Raw genomic sequence first — 25338 nt, forward strand, 5'->3', positions numbered from 1 at the left:
CTAAAACATAGTGCCAAAATACAATCTGAATAACATTCTTATGGATTACAAGGCATCTAATTTTGTGGATCATGAAAAACTAGGGATTTTTTTTAAAGAACAAGTGTGCCACGATAGTTTTTGTGTATAATCTGGACGAGAGGCTTCTGTTAGGGCAGCATATGAGGCTGAATTGGCAAAGATGTCAGACAAGGATGTATTTTATCTCCCTATCCAATTTATATAGAACATACCATGAGGAAAACTAGATTAGATTTAATGAAGACGGAATGAAAATTGGTGGAAAGAACATCTTGAGATATGCAGATGACACCACATTACTAGCAGAAAATAGTAAAGATGTGAAATGACTACTGATGAAGGTTAAGGAGGAAAGCGCCAAAGCAGGATTACAACTGAATATCAAGACAAAAGTAATGACTACTGAGGAATTACACAATTTTATGATACACAATGAAGAAACTGAAATTGTAAAAATATTTTTTATTGTATTTGGCTCAGTTGTCAACCAAAAGTGAGAATGCACCCAAGAAAACAGAAGATCGAGACTCAGAAGGGCAGCCATTAAGGAGCTAGAAAAGATCCTTAAGTATAAGGAAGACCACGATCAAGATGAATTCCTACAGTATTCCCATTACTGTGCATGGATGCAGAAGTTGGACAATGAAGAAAAACAGGAAGAAAATAAGAGTCAGTTGAAATGTGGTGTTGGGAGTTTTACAGATATGGGCTGCCCAAGACAAGTGGGTTTTACTCTAAATCAAGCCTGAATTCTCCCTAGAAGCTAAAATTACTAAACTCAAGCTATTAGACTTTAAAGCAAGCCAGTTTTCAAGTCCTGAGCAAGGCTGTTAATGACCTCCAAGGTCATTGGAGGTCATTAATTCAGAGTTGTCGTAAGTCAGAAACAACTTGCCAACACATACACACAATGCATCTGCTAAAGTGAGCTCTGACTCACAAAAACTTATGCTAGAATGGTGTTAAATCTTTAAGGTGTCACTAAACTCCTGTTTTAATTTGATTAGGAGTTCCAAAACAGGTGTCAAACAGCAGTTCTTAACAAGGTGTTACGGTTATAATTTCACGAGAGGTAGATTTTGCTCAGTCCATTTTCAGCTTCACGTATACCAGTTCATACCAATGAACTGGAATTTCTTAGGCAAAGGTTCACCATACCATCTCCCTTAGTGACTTTCAGTAGTTTTTTTTCTGTTCAACCTGAAATATATACTAAATATAAACTGGAGGTGGCAGCAGAAAGAACTATCAAAGTCATAACTGACCACACAGATGAAATTGTAAGGCATCTTGATATTTCTAGAAAAGGCAACAAGTGTTAAATTCCAAACATAAGCTTACCAAATACAGTGCTTTCTATAGAACATTGGTTACATTTGCAGGAACCATCTTGGTGAAAAACATCACACCAAACCCCACATATTTACCTGAGAATTTGACACTAAGGCAGGGTGCAATCCTAACCATGCTTCTCTTTACAGCCCCTTCAGTTCTTTAGTGATGGTGAACTTCTGAAATTTCAACCTCTCATCCGAAGAGGAAGGAGAAATACTTGCATCTTCTTCATGCATTTCGGTATACTATTTGTATAAAGCCAAACTCCACCTTGTACTATGTTACTGAATGTTAAGCTATTATTGTTAATGGGAATGTTTTAAAAGTGAGATAGAAGTCCTATTGAGCTAAAGTCAAACTTCTTTTAACAGTTCTCTCATTCAACATTTGTTCTTACCTAGAAGTAATTTACACACATTTTGCTTTTCTAGGTTTTATTAATATGTTCAATAGCATACAGCAACATGTGCTTAAAAACATTCCTAGCCAAGAACTCTATTAGACAACCTACACCTTAGACTAGCTCTGGATACCTTTAGGGAGATGCCCCATATGATAGTGTCTCTCAGCAAACAGAAGTTACAGCTACAAAATATACTACTTCTGAGGCACTGATGCTGAGCAACTTCTATTTATTAGATAGGGTGGGGTGTGTAAGTACAATTCTGCATAAGACTAATTTTTAAAATATAGACTGGACTGCATCAATGTTTTGCATCAGGGAAGGCCTCAGCCACTATTCCCTGTTGTTGGCCCACCAGAATTAACTGGTTGGCCACCAAGAGAAGCAGGATGCTGGATTAGATGAACCACTGGTTTTATCCAGCAGGGCTCTATTTACGTATTTATGCGCATAACAAGCCCAGTATCTTATGAAGGTATCAACAATAAAAAGAGGGAAGCAGTCATGCTACAAGAGAAAGTTTGACTGGAGTAGCTGGGGGCAATCTGCTTTTCTCACTCGGCATAAGGCTCCTTGTCATCATGTATTCCTGCTAGAGAGACCAGGCACAGAACCTACCCCTTAATTTGCTGAGGCAGGCTGAAGTCTGGTTAAGGACAAAAGGGCATTGGGGAGGCAGCATAAAAAAAATGCCTAAATCAAAACTTTGCTGGCCAACGCCCAACAAACAGGACTAACGTACCCAGTGTGGGAATCTTTGGACCTAAGTAAAGGAAGTATTACTCAGTTGGCAAAACACGAGGGAGTGTTAGAATAGCCAAGTGTAATAGGCTAAATCTTATAAACAGAAATCTTAATCTTATAAACAGAACTGGGCATGTTTCACTGACCTAATATATTACTGCCTATTGCATACCCTGCAACAGGAATACAGACAATGCATACATTCATGAAAACTGACATTTAGTAATTTTTACTGTTTTGCTCAAATCTGCAGTGATGAAATGAGCTTTCCCCCCAAAATACAGTGTGAAACTCAAATCAATTCTACAAAGTTAAGAACTGTTAGCAATTCAAGTGAACCAGTAAAATTAACAGTACTTTTGAGAAAAAAACATCTTTATTAACCAGGTTTTTGCACTGTATTATGTAGTCATTGGCCCAGTCTGCTAAATAACACCTACACAATGCATTTCATGTTTCAATAGTTGAAAATAACTGTACAAGGTTAAAGTACAAAAGTACACAAGACAGCGGACACAAAATATCCAGGTGTGAGTTTACCCTCCTCACCTGCTCTATTTTGAAAAGCAAAACTAAAATGTTGTCCTTCTGTAGCTCTGTCAAGTATAATGGAAGTGAGTATAACCTGATTACAACATAGAACACCAGTTATCACTGATTTGATATTTACAAAACTTGTAATGTCAATAAATTAAAGTCAATGCAACACCCATGCAAGCTAGAATGCTAGCTTTTGGTGAACAAGGACCCAATATTGGAACAAGAATCTTCGTCAAAGTCCCAAGCTTCAAGATCATGTTCTTTCAAACAGCATCCATTCCTCGCATTGAAGACGTAAATCCCAATCCCATTCCTCTTTGTGTGTGAGTCTGTGACCTTGCCATTTCATATTGTGCATCTAGATTTCTGAATACTTCTTCCTGCTGTTTCAAAGTTTTATAACTTTCTTCATCCACTGAACTACTACCAGCTTCCTCCTCACTCTAGAATAAAAAAACAAGATATTTTCAAGAAAAAAAAAAGATTAATGGATTTGCCTCCCAAGGAAAAGAGAAAGCAAACTGAACTGTTCAAGCGTCTTTATTGTCTCTTGGCACACCTTTCACTAAAGAGAAGAATCTTAAAAGAGAACACTTTCCATTCCAGAGGAGGATAATTGAATTCTCTCTCAGCATTAAATACAATCCCCTTGTGCACAGTAAATAAACTGGGGTTTCATAAAATTTCAGATCATTGACAGTGTAACAGATTCTTATAACAAGATCTCCTGATTGAAAAATGGCTACCACAGCTTATCTTCAGTGACAAAGTTACGGTACTGAGATGGCAGCAGCTGCCAAAGCAATGTTTTTTAAAAATCTGCACAGCGAATCAAATCGCCAATGGCCAATCAGAATCTTTGCTGGGCAAGGGTCCCACTTGGCCCTGCCCACTTTCTAAAAATACTTGGTGGGCACCAGGAAAGGTGGAAGCAGACACTCCCACTATACTGGGGGCCCCAGTCTAAATTGGACACATACCTTGATACCCATTAGTTTTCTAAATTTGACATTTTGGTCCTTATTTCCAAAGTTCAGTTTCTCCCAGATTTCTGCAGATTGTGATTTATCCTTAAAAAAGAAAAGTAAAAGTACGGGTTATATATACACATGTAGTTTGGGGCCAACTGGAATTTACAGGTAATGTTATTGAGGAATCAGTGTTTACAGACTTACTGACATACAGTGCATGGAAAATAATACCCCACATATCTTAACAAACCTACTTTCTGACTCCAACACAAAAACCTGACACAATCTGGTGGCAAGCCTCATTAACTTATCTTATTTTCTTCAATAAGAAAGAACTGCAGGTCTTCCGGTCAGTGAAAAGTAGTAAGTGCATTTATAACACAGTTATTGTAAATAAAGCACCCTTGAGCTGCTTAAAATGAAGCTGTTCTGAATAGCCACCAATCAAAAGCATAACATGCCGACTCCACAGTCAGCTCCTAAGATCCTTGAAGATGTAATGAAAACAAAAGCTTTTAGTAACATTCTTAGAATCCTAGATTTCTTGGGTGCTGAGGTATTAACTTCTAATCTTCATTATCGTCAAAGTATTATAACCAAATGGCCCAATATTTCAGTAGTACTTCATACTGTCAAATAAAGGGCCCTTTTCTTGCAACATGAGGCGCACAAGGCCCATGACACAATGTTGAGTGCTTATAAGAAACCATTTCCATGGATGAAACAGAAAATTAGGCAAAAAAATTCACCCCTTCTTTTTTGCCTTGCCACAGCATTTTCCGTTTCTTTTCCTGTTCGGCGAACTTCATTGGATTCACTGCTGCTGGGTTGTAGTAACTTGGTACAGCGATTCCTGTCTCTGCCAAGGCCTTTGCTTGCAGGGCCGCCATTTGAGCTGCCATAGCAATCTGGGGAGTGACTTGAGTTCCGGAGGCCAGAAGAGCTGCAACATTGATGACAGAACTACCAGTGGCAGCCGCCGCTGAAATAAAAATTGACATTTTATACAAGAGAAGGCATTCAGAAGTTTTTCCTCCTAATAAGATACAGGACAAACATAATCCTCTATATTCACAAAAACTACTATAAACTAGGCAGTTGCAAGAGTTCATTAATGGGTAGGCTTTACTAGCTTATCCTTAAGCATTTGTCTGATGGTACAAACAGGGGCGGAGCAAGGGTTTACCTCGCTCGCGGCTGGCCGGCCGGGCGCCCCCACGCGCGCACCGGCCTGCGTGATGACATCACGCGTGACATTATCACGGGAGCGCACGCGCCGCCGCCAGCCCGATTGCTGCGGCAGGCGGCCTCCGAGCTCTCCCGCTCGGTTGCCTGCGCCGCCGCAGATGCCTGCCCGCGGTGGCTGCGCCTGGCCAGGGGCTTGTGCTGGCGGCGGCAGCGGCGCGGGGTGGGAGGGATAGAAGGCTGGTGCTTTGTGGCGCGCGCGCTCCCGCCCGCCGAGCCTCCTCCAGTGCTCCCTCTGGCACCCCGCGCCTGCGGACACCGCCTACCTGGCCTCAATAGGCCCGCCGCCCCTGGGTACAAATTATTTTAGGGTTTGACTGAAAGAGTTCTGAAAGTAAAGCTTAGAATAGCCTTTACTACTTAGCTTCTTTCAAAACTGCCAAAAGTTACAATGAGGAACATGTAAAGATTTTTTGCTTTGATTTTCTTTGAAGTCTCCCAACTCAAAGTTATGGGAACTTTTTTAAAAATTTGAAATTGTCAGATTTTTTACTATTAAGTACTAACAGCTGAAAAAGAATTACCAGCAGCCATTTCCTGTTGCTTCTGTTTTTCAACAAGCTCTTTCTCTCTCTGTTCTTGAAGTTTTTTCGCTCTTTCCAATCTAGGAATAGCAATGCAGAAGTAACCAGTCAATAAAAGATTCTTACCTTTCCCCATATTAGTTAAAAATAAACAACACAGAATGAACAATGTGCAATCTTTGAAGTGCTTACATGCAAAATGTAAAATCTTGATATTAAGATGCTTTATGGCTGAAACAGTTTACTGCATTTCATTATTTTAGGGTTTGGGGGCTAAAGGTGTGCTCTGAGAAAAATTTTATTATAATTTCAGGTCTGGGTGGGGGGAAGGGATTTTTACCGTGATTGCTGATTTTCAGGTAGGACATTACCACTTCGGGATCCAAATCCGTGTGGTTTTTCGGGTTCCGGAGTTTCGGGACCATTATTTTCAATGGGGAATGTATTCGAGGGTCTGGGGCAGCTGTTTATAAAGATAATGGCACCAAATTTGCACAGAACATAGTCCTCCACCTAATCTAAAGACCCCCTAAGTGTTAGGCAGATTGAACAAATGGGTTCCATTTAACAGACCCCTCCCCCAAAGTAGACACTTCCTGCTGCAGTCCCACGTCTCTCCTGATTCCTATGGGGCAACACGGCATTCATGCCATGGCCTAGCAGGAGAGTGTGGGCTGGCCACTGGCATTAAAAAAAACAAACACCTGTCTGCATTCATTTCTCTATCCTACTTTATTCTTACAGTGACTGACAATAAAATTTCTTTACCTTTCCGCTGAAAACTCTGTATTTGCCATCCTTCCTTTTGTGTTTTTTGTTTCCTTTCACAAAGTGAGGAAAAGTCTCCTTTGCAGAAAATCTATGCATCCTGTCCCACAGTTCTGCCATTATTCTATACAGGGGCATTTTTCAGGGGGCAGGGTTGGAATGGCTGTTTTTCAACAAAGTGATACCAAAACGGCAGGTGAGCTAAGGCTGCTTGCCCACTAAAGACGCTTCCCCCCACCAGCAAACTGGACCAATTGGCCAATGCATCTTGGGCATCCACTGCTGTATTTCGTCCCCTAAAGGGTGGAGGGCTAGGACTTGGGCCGAATCTTCTGGGTTTTTCAGGTCTTCTTTCTTTCTCTGAGTTCTACAGGCCTCTCAATACATTGCCACCCCCAGCCACCTTACTTGCAGATAAAAAGGTCTTTGCCCACACAAAGGAGGGAGGGATGGAACAAGCCAGAACCACAGCTCTGCTGGCCCTTCGCCTTCCCTGCACTGGCCGGCAGCCACTTTCCCTGTGCCATTGTCCAGAAAATCGTAATAAAAAAAGAGGCCTGCTATACTGCTGAAGGCAAGCACCCGAACACAAAAAAATACTCTTGATGTTTCAGGGAGAGGGTTGCATAATCCTAAAGCAGCCTAGATTTGTGTTACCATTCTGGAAAATCAAAGTAATGAACTAAAACAGCGAATATTATGTATATTTTTGGCTTGGGAATGTCATCATGCACATCCAAAATGGGAATTAACTGCAGTATTGTCAACATTCCCTAAAACAGAAATATTTTTAGTTTTCCGACTATAGAAAAACAGACTGAAAATCTAGTTATCAGTGATTGCACAAGAAGGGGTTTACATGGACCTTCTAAGAAGTCATAGTATTAGATTTATTCTAGAGCTGCTATGTAGACATCTCAATCTTTCTCCTATGCACCCCAGTGGACATTCATTTTGCCATATCCATATCTTTTGCATTCTGAAGGCCTCAACAGTGAGGGCGAAGACTCGGAAAAGCTACATATCTAGGTTTAACAAAATTAAAATTAGTGGGAGGAAAAGAATGGTGATGAGTGTCCCCTCATGGCTAGCAAGCTGCAGCACTAGTTAGTCACAAAGTGATTAAGCAGTTTTTATCTCCTGTATCTCCAGACAAAGAAAAACCTGTACCTTCTGGCCAATGCTTCTTGGGCATCCATTGCTGTATTTCGTCCCCTAAAGGGCGGAGGGCTAGGACTTCGGCTGTGACTTCTGCTGAATTTTCTGGGTTTTTCAGGTCTCTTCTTTCTTTCTCTGCAAGCAGACATTTTAAAACGTTTCCATAATTGTTTAAATAACCATAAATTACTCTTGATCAAACTCCTAGAGTACATTCTCAGTTTCAAAAAGCACTGCAGCCACCCTATGATTTTCATCTCTTTACAAAAAGCAGACAAACATACCTGCTTCTGCTCCTCGTTCTGCTCCTGCTCCGGCTTCTATGCCTGTGTCTAGATCTTGATCTAGAACGTGATCTTACACGCCGCTTTCTCTCTTTGCTTCGAGAACGTGACTTTTTTCTATCACGGCTTCTACTACGGTGACGCCTGAAAACACATTCCAAATTCTTTGTAATATTTCCAAGCTTGACAGTTCTCATTTAGCACCAGCAAAATACAACCAAAACATTACATCGTATTTAGGCAATCAGAAAAGTTTATATAACTATTTTGGCTTCTTTTCAACAGCACATATGCATCTTAAAATCAAATTGGCAGCATGACCGCTGCTAAGTACTTCTGTTTTTAAAAACTGGCTTATCTCGGAATTTGTCAAAAAAGGATTACAATAGAGAAGTCCTGAATCTGCAAGTGATGGTTCAAGATTCCTGACACCCAATTCCCATCAGCAGATGAAGTGTTTGGGGGTACCAAAAAAGTTACACAAGTATCATGTGAAAAAAATGTCATGTTGGCTCTTCAAATATTAAGGATATTTAATTTACTAAGTACTTTGTGTCAGTAAAAAAAAATCTTCACACTATAAGTCTTAACATTTGCAAATTTAAATTGCTTACACCTTGTGAACAACATACAAAACTTCTCAAAATACTTCAGAACAGTCATAATAATTCGTTTCAGAAGAGAAATTATTTAAAAAGTGTTAAGTAATCTACCTTTCACGAGACCTAGACCTTGAATGACTCCGACCTCTTGAGGATTTCCTCTCTTTGCGCTTATGCCGATCCTCACCATTTTCAGAGGTATTCAGGCTCTCTCTCCCTTTATCAGAAGAGTGTTCTTTGTCATTATGGTCTTCCGATTTGTGCTTTTTGGAGGACTTTTCTTTGGACCCATGTCTTCTTGCCTGTTTTAAGAAGAAGTTGGTTCTTTCAGGAAAATAGTGCAACAAAGAGAGTTAGTATGGGCATCAACAGATAAAGAATGATATGTTGTGATGCAACATTAGTAACCTTAGGAGTGTGGCCCAGTCACTGTGATGGCTTTAACACCACCATCTACCCAATGTTGCAAATACACACCATCATTCCTCCTCCCTCCACCACCCTCCCCCTTTAAACCTTCTGTACAATATGGTTAAAGGTTCTCATACCAAGACTAGCTTTACAGCATTATGCAGAACAGTCCCTCTCAATGACTGGTTACCCTATGTACAGTGATAGGAAAACGGCATAGTTTCCTAACACAGCAAGGAGGATACAACAAGTAGTTATTTATCAACACATCAGCCGTTACAAGATAACTTGAAAGGAGCTCTACTAGCTATCCTTTGAGAGGAATTAACAAGAGATTTGCATTTGCAGTGCATCCTCAGCTTTGAAGCCTTAAGCACCAGATTGACAATATGACCAAACTACATTAAACATGCTCTGGTCATATAAAATGTAGTTTTACCCACAATATTTGGTGGGGATTATCTGCAGGCATCCATCTAGACAGTATATTTTATATGAATGCATTTCTACATTAAAGCCTAAAAAAAAACCTGAATAGAAAGAAGAGTAAATCCAACTGTTTCAACCACGACTTCGTCATTCAGGCCCAACTAAACACAATGAAAATCAACACTACACATATTTACAATTCATCAACTTGCTACTGAAATCAGCTATACCTACAATGTGTATGTCATCTTATTCTAAAAGAAAAATGTGTTAGGGTATTAAAGATGCTATAAAACTGTTTATTCTAAGCAGTTTCTAGAAACAGATCCATTCTGGCTATAATTTTCCTGACACTAATACAACCACTGAAGAAAGATGTTTAGAATTCAACATGAAATAAAAATGCAGTGTCTCTGTTTTATTATGCACCCAGTAACATGAAATTAATCACCCTGAGACAGAGGTGACTTTTGTGTTTGTTGTTATGGGGATGATCTACAGATTTTTACACTACCTGTATCCCCCTTTATCATTGTAAATAACATCAACTATACTGAGAAGCCAATACATCATTCAATAACTATAAACATTACAGACATAAAGGCCGTGGTTTACATTTAAAAAATTTGGGCCAAAACTCCAGAGTAGCTTCAAGTAACACCACAAGTTATTCCAAGTTAAGTTTAAGATATAAAATGCACACAAAAATGTTCTTTGTCACTTATACACAGAAAAACCAGTCTTAAAATAATCATTTTAAATGTTCATCTAACCATATGATTAAATATCAGTAAAATCTGAGTAAACGTAATGAAGCAGTCTTCTAAACATATACTTTGTATTAAAAACCACCATTATATCCCATAATCAATTTAAGTTTCTTTTTAAAGGGAAATATGAGTTTGAATGACTAATAGTTACCTTATCATGAAGTAGGCTTATAATTTTGCTATCTGAGTCTGGAGCGTCTTCAGTTCAGTCTCTTCGCGCATTAGCACGCTGAGTATGATTTATTATAGAAATGTTATCATGTGATCTGAACAATATAGTCAATTTCACAAATACTCTCCTAATTTTTTTTTACAGAGCTTCCATTGGGAAAGGGAAAGAAGTCCATGGTAACCCAGTTAGACTTTAAATAGCCCAGCAGAACTTCACTTTCTAACACTGTGACTATACCTAGGTATAAGCTCTCCTTGTTGGTAGCTGCAACTGTCGCCTCAACAGTTATCACTACTGATGCATCTCATTCCCCTTGGTTTAAAGATGATTTTCACTCCTATGAACCCTGTGGTCTTCCCCAGAGCTTTGCTTATGGCAGTACTCAATAGTACTGAGTACCTGCATCTTTGGGGGAGGCTTTCCCAAGCCCTGAGGGAAAAATTGGGGAAAGTCAGGAGAACTTTATATATGAATAATGGCACCTTTACTTTGTTTAAAAAAAAAAGCACTACTCTTCCCTATCATTACAGGACCATCTAAACTATGAATGGAACAAAACTAAGTAGGGATTGGGGTTAAACATCCTGAGGGCAAAAGGACTTTGCAAACTGTGAGCTCTGATCATGTAACAGAAGGCACAAAAACTCTGATTAATGGAAGCTCTGTGAGAACCATACACCAATTCTATTTCACCACAAAAATGTTCATTGTAGGCTCTTTCCACAGTTAATTTTTTGAGTGAACTTCTGTCAACTATTACCTTTTTGCCAAAATGACGGCTTCTGTCATGCTTCTCACTCCAAACACTTTTTCTCTGTATTTACAAGTTTTTTTGTACTTACCATTAAGCCAATTACATACAAGTTTATACATGCTATGGCATACGTTTAAATATGTCTGGTACAATTACCTAAACACTACAAAGTATTAATTACCTCTTTGCTTCTGCTCCGGCTTCTATATTTTTTCCCGTCATTATCTAAGAAGAAAACAATTTTATTGATCATAAAGTAACACAGCCTGAAAAACTTTATATTCATTATTAAAGCAACATAAATTCACCATTCTCAGACACTCGATAAAAAGTGGCTCAATATTTCAGCAGTCATAAGCTAATAAAATTTAGATTGAATTTCTTCATGCTCTAATGTGACCTTTTTAACCAGCACATACACATCAACTTAGTGTGGTAAATCTTAAAGCAGGAGACACTCATTATTTTTTTGAAAAAGCTTCAGAGTTGAAATCTAACTCAAGTTCTATTATTTCCAGTACCTGGACTGAAATAACTGCATACGATTGTGCTATATAAGAAACAGCCATAGGACAAACATTCCAGTGGACTATAAATTAATCTACCAACTGCATTTTATAACATGGAGGGTTCCGTACCTGATTTCCGTTTCCTCTCTCTTGATTGTGACCGTGATCTTGAGAAATGATGTTTTGAAGTTCTAGGAGAAATAGACACATCTCTCTGTTCCTTTTTCTTCTCTCTGTCAGGAGATGACTTATCTGGGGCTGTTGACTCTCGTTCTGTATCACTAGCCTATTTCAAAATAAAATTTAAACTCTTAAATAATATCAGGTTATTTAACAAGCATATAAAATTTATCCTTCTTAAACACCTATGTTCAAATAGTTACTTTTATTTTAATCATACTTATGGAATCAAATTTATTAAGAGCTGCTGCATTCTAGTTATTGATACTAGTCAATTCTCTTTCTTCTCATTGGTTCTCTGCCTCTTTAAATGGTTACAGTCTCGGCATTATAAAAGAAGGATATGACGCAACTCTAGAGCACCATGACCTTTTGCTGACATAATTCCATGCAACTGGTGATCAGCTGAAAGATGCTTTCCCCCTTTCTTTATGAGGTTCAAATAAGTTTAATTACAGAGTTTTTTCAGCCCCACCCACCTCACAGGTTGATTGTTGTAGGGCTAAACATAACATACTTTGTAAACCACTCTGAGTGGGCATTAAGTTGTTCAGAAGGGCAGTATATAAATCAAATATTATTATTACTTATTTTAGCAATATGATTAAAGGGAACTTTAAAAATTACACCCCAGTAGCAATCTTATTAACAAATTTTTAACCTAACACACACCAACTTCCACCATTTTGACTGTATTCTGACACAGAATGGGCTTGCAAAATTATCACTATTGTATGCTCATCCTAGCCTGACAGATGAGATAAATTCTTAATATCTAAAGTACTTCTGATTAAATTCCAAAGGCAAAACTCCTCTTAAGTGACATCTCTGGAATGTTATCTAATCCAGGCTACACGGGACAGATGGCAAGTTCTTTTACTAAACAAACTTTTCCTAACCTCAGAAAAATTTACATCTTTTGACTTTGTATCAATATTAGAAAGTAATACAATGGCTCTTGTGATGCTCATGTTTTAGATGATTACAACTCAAGTATTTTCCAAGGAGAAGCCTCTTTTGCACCGTTCCAATTTACCAAATAAAAGCCTCTTGATTAGCACAATGGGAACATGCCCTAGTTTAATTACCTATAATCTGGAATTCAAGATTTAGATGTGATTACAGGCTGGAGATTTTTTTTTGCATCTTTGTCAATCTTCCACTTTAACATATAATATCAGCTTTTAATTACTAAACAGGATACTCTAACGATCTGCCTTTTAAAAAAAAAGTCCAGAAACTGGGGGGGGGGGGGAGGGGATCGAGACCTGACTTTCAATTTGTCACACAAAAAAATTGGAAAAGGTGGGGAAAGCCTGTGAATAATCTCTATTAAATATTTTTCACCATTTGGAATGAGTGAAATGTTCCTTAAGATAAGGTTTTTACATAGTACAAAATTTTTGACTTAAGACAATCTACACCATTAGATAATACCTATGACACTATGCGCAACATACTTTCAATCATTTCTTTTTGCTTAAATCTGAATATGTTGGCAACAATGATTATGCTATAATGTATTTAATCACAATAGAATTCAAGAGTTCAATTGTGTCAGTGTTATTAAGTTAATAGTCAAATACACTGGTAGCCCCACCTATTGCGCAGTACAGAATTTGTTTTCTATCTTTAACTTCTAACTCTTCTTTACATTTTCTTTTAGCAGATAAAAACATTACTAAAACTATATTTATTTAAGTCATACTTGCTTTTAAACATCAATACTCAACCTGAACGCTGAATACTACTGTGTTTAAAGACTAACCTCAGGCAAACAGAGCTGCAGCTTCACTGAATTCAGTGGAACTTACTCCCAAGTAAATATGCATAGAATCCCTTTTAGAATCTGAATATTCTGCCTGCAGGGAAGGTTTGAGTTATACACTTTTAAACAGCCTACTGAAGTCTTAAGACATAATTTCCTCTCTAAACGCTTCCCAAAGCCCCCATGTCACTTGCAAAGAATACCCTACTCTCAAACTGTAATATCTATGCATATTTAGCCAAGCACAGAAGACGCTAACCCCTCTCCGCAAATGTACAGAATTGGGCTGTCAAACAGCCAACCACTCCTGGAGTCCTCTTTTTTCCAGTTGAAAAACAGGGTATAAGCAAGACTAATTAATTTTTTTTTATTGCAAAAGCTGAAACTCTTTATTTGTAAAGTTTGACCATGACGTTTTTGACAAATATATCAGTGAAGCAGTAGAGAAGGAATACTGACAGAAATGTTTATTAAATGTCTAAAGCAAACTAGGTGATGTATAAAAAGTAAAAAGATCTTCCTTCGCAGGTTTACACTTTAAAAGACAAAAGTATGAACTGTGAACAAGGAGGTCACTGGTTCAGAGGGATGTGAAGTCAAAAAATTTCCACTACCATAAAACTCTCACACATCTCATGCACCCATGGCGTATCCTCAAACCAAAGCTTTACTGAAAATTTCCTGATTCCCTCAAAAAGAAAATTTTGCTTACATACACTTTCTTCCTACATTTGTGTAGGAAACTTTCCCCAGAAAATTTCCAAGAAAGTGGTCTCAGTTCATCAATGCCAACTGAAACCTTGCTTCTACCAAGAACTTGTGGAACAGCTTTCAGGGGAGTCATGTTCCCCAAGCCTCAGGATCGGCCATTTTCAATACAGGGCCACCAGCACTGCCCTACCTCACAGATCAGCCACATACAGCTAGAAGCGCTTTAATTTATATTTTATTTATGTCATTTATAATCCCCCGTTCTCGCTGAGACTCAATGGGGATCACACAGCGTGAGATTAGTACAGTCAATTTCAAGGACATTTCCACAAAGAATACCATAGGGTAAATAAACACAAGTTTACAAAGTCACAGTATTAGCAAGAATCCAATACAGAGTTGAAGAAGTGCAGAATTCAAGCCTGATATTAGAGAACATGAGGCACAAGGAGCTCACAGAAGCACATATTTAAGACAACAGGTGGTACGTAAGGCAACGTCGTGGTGAAGTCTATGGTCCTTAACTCATCAGCGAAGCATCTGAGACAATACAAAACTGTATTGTCTACAATACAAACACCTTTTTGAATATTTCGGGTTTGCATTGTTTGCGGAAAGCTAGGAGAGTGGGGGCTCTCCTGAACTCCTCAGGCAGCCATTCCACAGGGTAGGGGCCACCACAGAGAAAGCCCGTGTAGGGGCTGCTGCTGATCTTGCCCTTGTGCAGGCTGGCACCTGCGGGAGACCCTGCCCAGATGAGCGAAGCTGCCGTAGAGGGACACAGGGAGGAAGGCAGTCCCGTAGAGTATGCAGGGCCAAGGCCGTGAAGAGCTTTGTGTGCGATAAGTAATAATACCTTGAGCTGAGCACAGTAGCCGACAGGCTCCCTCGGGAGCGATTCGGCCATACGCGAAAGGGGCGGAACGCATCTAAGCCAGTCGCACAAACAAGCGGGGGCAACGGAGGAGGAAGCCAATGGCGTTGCCCGCTCAAGCCTTTCTTTCGAAAAAAGTCAAACCGCATCCTAAAATAATAATAAAGCCGCCCTTTCCCAAGAACGAAGCGCATCCCATCCTAATAAACAAAATAAAAGGGCAAAAACGGCGAAGGCGGCGGGTGGGGAGGAGGGCAGAAACTTCGAGAACGGAGCGGGCCGAGCCGCCGCTTCCCCGCCAGGCCCATCATGGCGGCGGCACAGAGGCGAAGGGAAGAGGAGGAGACGGGCGCCATCTTGTCTCCGTCCACCCGGCTCGCCTCAGACCTCGCCTGGCAAAACAAAGATTTTGTGACGCCTCCCCCTCCTCAAGAACGGCCTGACTCACCGCCATGTCGCGGCGCTCGGGACCGGGACCCCCGCCGCCGCCGCCGCCTTCCCCTCGCACGGGCGGTGCTCAGTCCCTTCCCGCCGGGCTCCCCACTACGCTCGCCGAACCTCGACCGACTGAGGCGACCAAGCGGCCCCGCCCACTCCTCAGGATCCCCGGATGTCGCTCGGAGGGGAGGGGGGAGAGAAAAGGAAAGCTCCACCTCCGAACTCCCCTTGGGCGAGAAGGCGGGGCCGACAGCCGGCCAATGGCAGAGAAAAGGGAAGAGGTGGGGGCGGAGTTTGAGTCGCGCGGGAGTCGCCGCTGGAGCCGGCCGAAAGTTGCCGCCAATTCCGTTTTGTCTGAGGCGGGTCCTTCTGAGGGGGAAAAGGATCGGCTGTTTTGGCTGGTCCAGAGGAAGGTTGTGGGAAGCCATCGGAGCCGGGTTGAGTGGCTTCACACAGAGGCAGCCCAAAAAAGGAGCTGTAAGTTCTTTCCAAAAAAATAATTTCTTTATATGTCATTTCTAGTCCGCCTTTCTCACTGAGACTGAAGGCGGATAATGAAGCAATTTCGAGAAACTGTAGAAAAGAGCAAGAGTCCAGTAGCATCTGTGTGGAGTGTGCCCTCAAGTCATAGCTGACTTATGGCGACCCCTGGTGGGGCTTTCCTGGCAAGAGACCTTCAGAGGTGGTTTGCCATTGCCTGCCTCTGCAACCCTGGTTAGAGGTCTCCCATCCAATTACTAACCAAGGCTGACCCTCCTTAGCTTCTGAGATCTGATGAGATCAGGCTCGCCTGGGCTATCCAGGTCAGGGCAGTAGCATCTGTAAGACTAACAAAATTTGTGGTAGGGTATGTGAATTTTTGAGAGTCACAGCTCACTTCTTCAGATACAGCTAGAAATTGTGTAAGCAGTCTCTCTAGAGACCTGCTTGAGGCGACTCCTGTGGCACTGAAAATACTGTGCTTCTTAAGGATGGGGCTGGCCCCTAAAAGTCTGTGCTGGCTTCTAGATCAAAGCCTGTTTTATTCGATATATTGTCGAATAAAAATTGACACATTGACACTGAGAGATCTGAAGATGCCAGTCACAGCTGCTGGCGAAACGTCAGGAACTACAATGCCAAGACCATGGCCATATGGCCCAGAAAATCTACAACAACCTGTTTTATTCACTTGTTAATTGCATCTTCCTTCTCAGAAAAACAAAATCCTTTTGTGTAATCCTCCTTGAGTCTCAGTGAGAAAGGCAGACTATAAATGACATAAATAAATAAATGTCTCTGTAAAATTTCTGTGCTTCGTGTGGTCTAATGTCAGCCCTAGTGTCAGGTTATGTCAGCCTAATGTCAGCTTATGTTCTGTTTCAGCATTCCTTCAGCTCTGTATTGGATTCTCACTAATACGATGTCTTTGTAAACTTGTATTTATTTACCCTATGGTATTATTTATGGAAATGTCCTTGATATTAACTGTACTAATCTCACACTGTGTAATAATTTTTGCCACTTGGGTGGCAAATTGTGATGATGTGGAATGGCTGTTTCGCTGCAATATGGAGGCTCAAGTGGGTTTAATGTCCTGGTTTGTTTGTAATGTTATTTTAATTTTTTTAGTGTTCGCTGCCTTGGGAAACTTTATTTTGGAAGAAAGGCAGCATACAAATGTTTTTAAATTAATAATAATAAATTTCCTGTTTTTGTGATTTCTCAAGGAAGCATACAGCTAACATGTGGGATGATATTCAGCTTTTACCGTCCCATACAGAAAGCAGATGGCTGAACATCGAGTGTGCTTCCCCATATGGACCTTATGAAGCGCATACAGTCATTAAAATCACATCCCCAGAAAAGGTAGGATTTTCTATTTGTGATCTTGGTCCACAAACAAAGATTGAGCTCTCGCAGAAAGCTATATAATAGCTATCATGTAAAATCACAGCAGCTAAAATAGCCAACAGTCTTGAAGCACCTGCAAGATCAACTTATTGTGACAGAAATTTTGCTTAGCAAGAGTTGAAGTGGGTGGTGTCTCGTGAAAATTTATGCCATGATGTGTTTCTTAAAAGTGTGTCTTTGTTTTCAGTGATGTCATAGAAAAATACTGGAGTTTTAACAGTATAGGCATGTTAATGGGACTGCATCTGAAATCAGGTTAAGATGCTGCAGATTTGTGCTTGGTTGTAGCACTCTGACCCACAATTAGTTGTCAGAGGATTGCTTTGAGAAGGGGGTGAGAGGTGGCAGGACAAGTCTCCTGCCTTACAACTCAAAATGTCTTGTTGCCTAGTTTCATTGCCTTGGATGCGGCTTATCTGCCTCTTCCTTTTGGTTTGGAGATTTGATATCTTGGGGAGGGTAAGAGGTCACCAGTAGTTGTGCCAGTTATGGGTTAAATGGCAAAGCAGAATTTATATCTTCAGATTCCTCCTTTGTACTTCTCAGATTCTGTCTAATCCGAGGTTACAGGCCTATACATCGAGTGATGGCTTCATTGTGGTAGCTGACAGAACAGTGCTGGTGCTGGACACTTGCCAGTCTCTTCAGATATTGGTTCACTTTGGTAAGCTTGCAGATTTCAGAAGAAACCATGAAATTAATGATATTCACAGTTTTTTGTTTGTTTGTTAAAATTATAACTTCAATCTTTTGTGGATTTCTGCATGTGCTTTGCTGTGTTTGGAGAGTTCATGAATGTGGAAATTCTTCTTCCTCCCAATTTCTTTCAGACAGGAGTTCAGCCTAGCATTCCTAAACCCACAACAAATTGCTGTTTCAGAGCCATAGCTTTTGCTATTGATGTGAATATATTATAGATAGTACAAAAACAATTTCGTTTTTATGTCTTGTAGATTGCTAATAAAATAGCAAATAAAAAATGAATGTTTGCTAAGGAATTGTGGCATTCACTGGCTCAAAGCAGTGCTAGCTGCCTGTTTCCTTTATACCTGTGGATTGTTACCCAAGGAGTGGCAAGTCCCACCTTCTCTTGATGGGTGGCTGCTTTGCTAGACATCAACACGTATAGCCTTTTTACTTTCCTTCTTTACTCCACCCCTCCCATCTCCTGACTGGGATATAAGAGCTCAGGGATCGCTACACCTCCCTGTATCTGAAGAAGAGAGATTTGACTCTTGAAAGCTTACGCTCTGAAAAATCTTGTTAAGGTGCCACTGGACTCAAATCCTGCTCTTCTACTGTAGACCAACACAGCTACCTGCCTGAAACAGCCTTTCTGTCTGAAATCTATACATAAAATAAGCACGAGTTCCCTGGTTGAAACCCACCTGGGTTATTGATTGATGTGCTGACAGAGACATAATGTATGCCCTTGAATACAAAAGTCTTTATGTCATATCTGGTCCATGAGATCTGAATGCTTATATTTTTTTAACGTTTCAGAGACTGAAGTTGATATTGTTGGTTTGTGCCAAGAAGGGCGATTTCTTGTGGTTGGTGAGAGAAGTGGCAACTTGCATCTTATTCATGTGCCATCAAAGCAAACCTTGGTAACTCGTGTACGTAACTCCTTTCTTGCTTGTTTCTGTACGTTTTTAAGTTCTTTGAGTTTCTTAAAGAGTTGCCTCTTACTGAGATGCATCACAATGCCACAGTCATTGCCAGGTCAGTTGAATCAATGGTGTAGACCTCAGAGGCTGGTCTAGTTGTGTTACCTGAAGTCTAACTTACAGAAAATGAGCCATTGAAGAGTGTTGGACTTGGATCGGGGAGACCACTGAGAGTCAAGTTTGGATCCCTGCTCTGTCCTAGAAGCTGGCAGGGTGACCTTGACCTAGCCGTCTCTCTCAGGCTAACCTACCTCATGATGTTTGTCTAAAAATAAAATAGAGAATGATAAGCTACTTTGGGTTCACACCGAGGAGAAAAGAGGGGTATAATGAACAAATAAACTAATGAACAAATACTGAACCTGGGGTTTGTGTACAAGAAGCATGTATTCACCTTCAGTGGGGGAAGGTATCCTGAAATGGAATCTGGGTTATGTCTCCCGCTCTATCTGCAGGCAGGACTGTCCAGATTTCTTTCTATTGCTTCCACATCTGTGGTAGAGCTAGGGGATGGGCCCCAGTCCATGCCTTACCTTGCTCTGCTTTGGATGCGTTGACAAGTTCTTATGTTACTATAGATATTACTACAATTTCTAATAACAATGAAACTTACCAAAGATCCCACATTAACTGAAGTCTTCCTGAAGTGTGGTTTTATTGCAAGTTGTATTAAGCATCTCTTTGAACTTCTCTGTTAGATGCTGGTTGAAAAGTCTTCACATGGCAGAACTTACCTGAATCTTAATCTAGAAAAACATGGTGCTGATGAAGGTATGGTTTCTTACGTATTATCAATATATACTTTTTGAAAAAAATCTTGCAAGCTAAGGATAACCTCATAGAGAGAGTCTAACATCTTGAAATTTTGCTTAATGGAGAAACCATATGTCTAGTAGAGACCTTTTGCTTTCTTTTTCATTCTGTGAATTTTAATCTCATTTCAGCCTGTGCACTCAGGTCACTCTCTGCAATTTGTAATACATGTAATACAAGAGTAAGCCAGGTTATGCTTTCTTTAAGAAGAACTTTTTATCTTGCTTATGAAGCTCAGCCTTGTCAGTTATTTACTTGTACACTGCTGTTAGGAAGCTTTCTTGAAATACGTCTTGTCTTTGGTTCTGTTACAGGGACCTATCATGCATTTATTCTCACTGAAAATGGGGTCTTCTGTATTATGAAGCTCCCTCTTGGCAAAACTCAAGAAGGTAGGAAAATTGTTCAGTCATCTTGCATTTTAACAAGCGTGGTCCTCTATAGACTAGATTGTGGGGCCAGACTCAGTATACTTTGTCCATTTACATATGTGGAAGCATTTTTATTTTTATTTCAGGTTTATCATATTTGCCCATACTCTTTTATATTAAATTCCCAATCAGGTGGCTTTTGGAAAATGGAGTATATTGCCAGTTGTTCTAAATGTCTTACAGCAGTAAGCATGTTGAATGAGCATAGTATGGTAACATCAGTGAAAGTTTTCCCTGAAATAAAATTTAAAAGAATACTTTAATAATGGAGGATTATATTTTCTTATACTGTCTTGATGCTGTAACTACAGCTGTTCAGTGTGAACTGCTTTTCACTCTTCATTCCTTTTCTCTCATTATATAGCAATTGACATCCTGGACCTCAGTACAGCAAAAAAGGTAACAGGAACATTTATAAGTCTAATATCTGACGTACCGATATTCAAATACTTTGGTTTATGACACAGACTAGTCCCATAGACATTTTGGACTAGTAGGAATAGGGTTGCTTCTAGTGCTTTTAAGCTCTAATGGCCAGGTCATAGAGCTCTCTAAAACTGGGGGCAGGAAGTAGATTTGTTTTTCCCTGTTGCTCTTGATTGCCTTCTCATCTGGCTTGCCTGGAGGAAAGGTGTTAAGAAGGGAGAAATGAGTTTCTTTGCCAGTTCTCTCTTTCCCAGATTCCTCAGGCTGACAAAAGAAAGTAAACAAGGCAGAGTAAAAAAGGAAATTTTCTTCCCCAGTGCACCATTCAGTTTCAGTCTTGCTTTTGTACCACCTTATTTATTTGATAACAGTTTATACCACCTCTCTGCCATCATATTTATGGTGATTTACAGTTAGAAGTAAAAGTGACTGTGTGATACTCAGAAGGAAAGGGGTGGGGGAGGAAAAGGAAGAAGAAAACAAACAAGTTTGGGTATTAACTCTTAGACAGTCATTCCATAGTGAAAAGATGGAATGGCTGCTGCAGGAGATCGTTCTGGAGAACATGAAGTCTCTCCTGTTTCCTTGGAAGCAGGGCTTACCTTGAGCTAGAACTTGAGCCTAGAAGATAATAAGAACTAATAATCAAGAAGGATGGCTATGAGCCTTCCCCTTGCTGCCCTAGTCACTGTAACCAGCAGTCTCATAACTGTGATAGAGAAGAAGGGCTTCCAAGCTGTAGGCTACAACTTCCAGGTGGGCTTGAGACTCTTATACCTCTCACTCAAGAAATGTAGGTGGGAGGTTTAAAAAAAGGCTAGGGAAAGCAGACTACCAGGTACATACCAGTCCATCTATTCTTTATTCTGTAGGACCATCTATAAAATATATTTGGCACTAGGGATATAAAAGGGGTATTAGGGGGACTAGGGGTGTGCGATTCGGGTTTTGGATTTGGATAAAGTATCTGAATCAGACCCGATTCCAATGATTTGGAAACTCTGAATCAAAGCTTCCTGAAGCGATTTGTATCGCTTCGGGAAGCTTCGAGTCAAGGGATTTAAATGCCCCTTTCTGTGCCACTGTGAAGCAGCACAGAAAGGGGCAAATAAACTTACGGATCAGCTGTTTGACGAGGAGATCCCTGCCAAGCAGCTGATCCGGGCCTCCTCGCCACCCTGCTGGCTTCTGTGGTGGTGGAGGCACGGGCCCCACAGGGGCCAGCTGCGGCCTCCCCCACCGCCCAGCTGACCGCTGCGGCGGCGTAGGCAGCGGCGTGGGCCCCACAGAAGCTAGCTCCAGGCTTCCCTTCCACCCAGCTTGCCACTAAGGTGGCGGAGGAGGTGGAAGTGTTTTTCCCCAGAGTGTTTTTTTGCCAATATCTTTGTACTCCTGCAGATTTCCCATTCTTCTGTGAAGACATGAGCTTTGTCTTCTTTCTATAGCAAATATTGAGAAATAAGTGTTGGCTTGCATCAGGCGGCTTTGTTGGATTCTTGTCCTTTATAATTTCATTGATCTAATAAATTTTAAGATTCCTCCATGAAGTGTTCTGCAGTTTTTTAACAAGGGTTTGTGAAAATGTATAATTCTCCTTAAAAAAATCTACAAATAACTGTATTTGCTGTTCTTCCAGCTACAAGAGCAGATGGAAACATGCTTTATTTCTACAGAAGAGTATCACACTACTGGTTGCCTGACTTCTGTGACTAAACTTACAGCAAACAAGATTGCTTTGATAATAGGGGTAAATGGCTATCTTACAGTCTTTAAAATTCTTATTTAATAAACAGATTCTTTAAATGCCTAATTGCTGTAACCATCCTATGGTCTACAGCAACTGGGCTGTCTTTAGAGGTGTGCGTATTGCTGTATTCACCCCCACCAAGGCTCCAAGTTGCTCTGTGCTGAATGCCTATGTATGAAGATCTGCATACAGGAATTTCTTGCTGAATGTACACTCATGCTATAACAAGGTGTTATAGTAGATGGGGGCTGCCATCCTGTGTCTTTCTGTCCTCCTCTTCTCTGCTTCCTTGTAGCTATAGCCATAAGGATTTCAAAGATGGGTACCCCTCCACTCATAGTCTGCAGTTTGTGCAGGTGGTAAACTTGCAGCATAGTGATATTATGTCACATGTTGATGATCCCTAGATATCACTGGCAAGGATGAGACCTTGAGCTGCTTCTTTTGTGGTACATTCTGTGTCTGTTGTAATACCTAGCTCTGACATCGGCATATGTGCAGTGGAATGTTTTGGTCAATTGTAGTTTCCCAGTACATGAACGCTAACAACAAAGAGTAAGATCATATGGGTTGTGTATTGGTCCTTATGTGTTCAAACTATTGGCCGCTCCATAAATATGCTCAAGTTTCCTCACAAAATTGAAACATTACATACCATGAAGTTCAAGGAATTAAAAAAAATAACAAAACAAAGCAGATAAAATGAGCAATTAAAACAGCACATGAAACAGTTTGGCAAGATATTAAATAAGACAGTACAGTTAGAAAATAATTCACAAAATGCCTGGGCAAGCATGAAATTTTCACCTGGCACCGCATGGTAATAGACGACGTGCTAAGCAAAACATCTGCAGGGTGTTCCATAGTTGAGGCACCACTATGAAAAAGCCATGTCTCTGATTGTCATGCCCCTTTATATCAGTGGGTCTTAATTAGCAGACAGGTTCACATGGGAGGAGGTGATTGCTTTCTGCTTAAGTCAGAACCAGAAATTGAACAGTGATAGAAATTATTTGACAGCAGGGCTGAAAGATTCCCTTGTATTTGGTGGCCTAGCTTTCTAAAAATGTGTTTGTGCTTAAGAGTCTGAAAGATTTTTACCCACACAGCAAGAGACTGGCATCTAAGATTAGAGTCTAAAAGGTTGTTGCAGGCTTGGGATATTGTCATATTAATTTTAATGGAAACAAGGTGATTCAGGCAAAGCTGTTATGAAACCAACGTGTCATTTCCTGATGATAAATATTTTGTTTCCAAAGGGTTCAGGTGACTGTGTGATATCAGTGTGGGAGGCAGATCCTAATAAAAAAACAGTCTCTCTTCAAAATATTGTTGATTCAAGTATGATCAAAGGTAAGTTCTTTGGCCCATGCTTCTTGCAAGTCTTTGAAGCATTTGGACTTGGGGTGGGACCCAGAATCACAACTGCAGCAAAACTACCACCTGGGATCAAATTGGAGCGACAGTGATATAAAGACAGAATTGTTGAGAGGGGAATGGTATATGGACTGTGTGGAGGAACTGGCACAGGGCACTGACCACTTTTTTCAACCACTGGCAGCTCAGTCAGTCCTCCCATGTGCAAAATTTGGTTTCTGAATCTTTGTCATGCTGCCCATCATTTCCAAACTTACCTTGCTTCTCTGAAAACCGGTTGGTTATTTATAAACCTACCTTAGCATATGCTTAATTTTTACATACAACTTTCCTGATCTTTCTCCATCAAAACTGTTATAAAACACTTTGCAGATGGCCCTTTTTCTGTCAGGATTGGTTGTATGGAGGCAAGCAGGACTGGACAGTTTTTGAGGAGTTCAGTTTGTGCCTGAACGATATTGCTCGGTTTGTAGAACCAAGTGCCTTTACAGGACCAGGTAGAACCTAGTTGGTCTCAGGCAGAACCTAGTTGGTCCCATCGGTCACTTGATTTCTACTGAGTTGGTAGCTACAACACGGCACACCAGCAACCTTTTCCACCAGCATGTTACCACAGTGGCACATAGGAAGGTGTCTGGGGCGCGCTGCTAGCGTCCCTAATGTCTTACACTTTTTTTCACTTCAACTGTTTCTTTAAATGTAAAACTAACAAACTTGATATGTGTTTGTTTTTGCAGCTGTAAAAAGGCTTCAGGTTGTGGGCAGCTTGTTGTATATCTTAGATGATGAGGCAAGTACAATTTTACTAACTAATTTTCTAATAGCTTCTGTATAACATTAGGTTTCATAGTTTCAGTATCTTCCAAAGGGAAAGAACATCATTGCAGAGAACATTAATCCCTAAAAGTGTTTACTATACCTAGTGAGACTCGGCTACCCGAGGCTTGATGGGCTTTAACACTATTGCCTTGCTTTTTACCAGTAAGTTGACATAGTAATATCTACCAATGTATTGAGAACTCTCGATGATGATAACGGGATCTCTTGACCAGAAAACTGTCATTTGCTGTGACAATCATAAATGGCCATCTGATCTGAACAACTGGTCGAAGGGCTAGCTTAAAATGAATTTTTAAATGTCTGATTATCTCCAATTACCTAATAAAAATATTCTGAAGCATGAAAGATTTAAGTGTAAAAATTTTTTTCATGTGTCAAGCAATAAAAAGAAATGGGTCTTCCCCTTATGTATAAATGTGTTAAATACTGTTTTCTTTTCTCGTAGAATGTCTTAAGCATGTGGGATGTTTACTCACTCACTATGATTTGGGATTGGCCTTCAATTCACATAGAAGAACTTCTTCTTATGT

General features: G+C 40.3%; 2 protein-coding genes across 5 annotated transcripts in view; one reads left to right on the plus strand and one right to left on the minus strand.

Moving 5' to 3' along the window:
• Positions 1–1773: 1773 nt before the first annotated feature.
• Positions 1774–15756, minus strand: RSRC2 (arginine and serine rich coiled-coil 2). 4 transcript variants are annotated; one of them, XM_054996193.1, is made up of 11 exons: positions 15622–15756; positions 11770–11926; positions 11313–11356; positions 8707–8897; positions 7994–8137; positions 7722–7844; positions 6124–6246; positions 5784–5863; positions 4764–4996; positions 4024–4113; positions 1774–3486 (listed from the first exon to the last, which is right to left on the minus strand). In XM_054996193.1, exons 1-11 carry the CDS (start codon positions 15625–15627, stop codon positions 3307–3309), a joined length of 1371 nt encoding a protein of 456 aa, XP_054852168.1. In that variant the 5' UTR covers positions 15628–15756; the 3' UTR covers positions 1774–3306. The 4 variants fall into 4 exon arrangements, with proteins under 4 accessions (XP_054852168.1, XP_054852170.1, XP_054852169.1 ...); XM_054996195.1 differs by lacking the exon at positions 15622–15756 and adding an exon at positions 10357–10434 and having other exon boundaries at positions 8707–8919; positions 11770–11814; XM_054996194.1 differs by lacking the exon at positions 6124–6246.
• Positions 15757–16006: 250 nt separating this feature from the next.
• KNTC1 (kinetochore associated 1) overlaps positions 16007–25338 on the plus strand; it is a 54711-nt gene continuing 45379 nt past the window's right edge. Inside the window, exons 1-11 of the mRNA XM_054996407.1 lie at positions 16007–16088; positions 17321–17459; positions 18051–18168; positions 19008–19123; positions 19873–19945; positions 20302–20379; positions 20783–20817; positions 22481–22591; positions 23851–23944; positions 24706–24758; positions 25254–25336. Coding sequence (XP_054852382.1) covers positions 17337–17459; positions 18051–18168; positions 19008–19123; positions 19873–19945; positions 20302–20379; positions 20783–20817; positions 22481–22591; positions 23851–23944; positions 24706–24758; positions 25254–25336 — 884 coding nt within the window. The 5' untranslated portion in view covers positions 16007–16088; positions 17321–17336. The remainder of the gene's footprint in view (positions 16089–17320; positions 17460–18050; positions 18169–19007; positions 19124–19872; positions 19946–20301; positions 20380–20782; positions 20818–22480; positions 22592–23850; positions 23945–24705; positions 24759–25253; positions 25337–25338) is intronic.

The sequence above is a fragment of the Eublepharis macularius genome, chromosome 13, assembly GCF_028583425.1.
Source record: "Eublepharis macularius isolate TG4126 chromosome 13, MPM_Emac_v1.0, whole genome shotgun sequence".
Classification (NCBI taxonomy): Eukaryota; Metazoa; Chordata; class Lepidosauria; order Squamata; family Eublepharidae; genus Eublepharis; species Eublepharis macularius.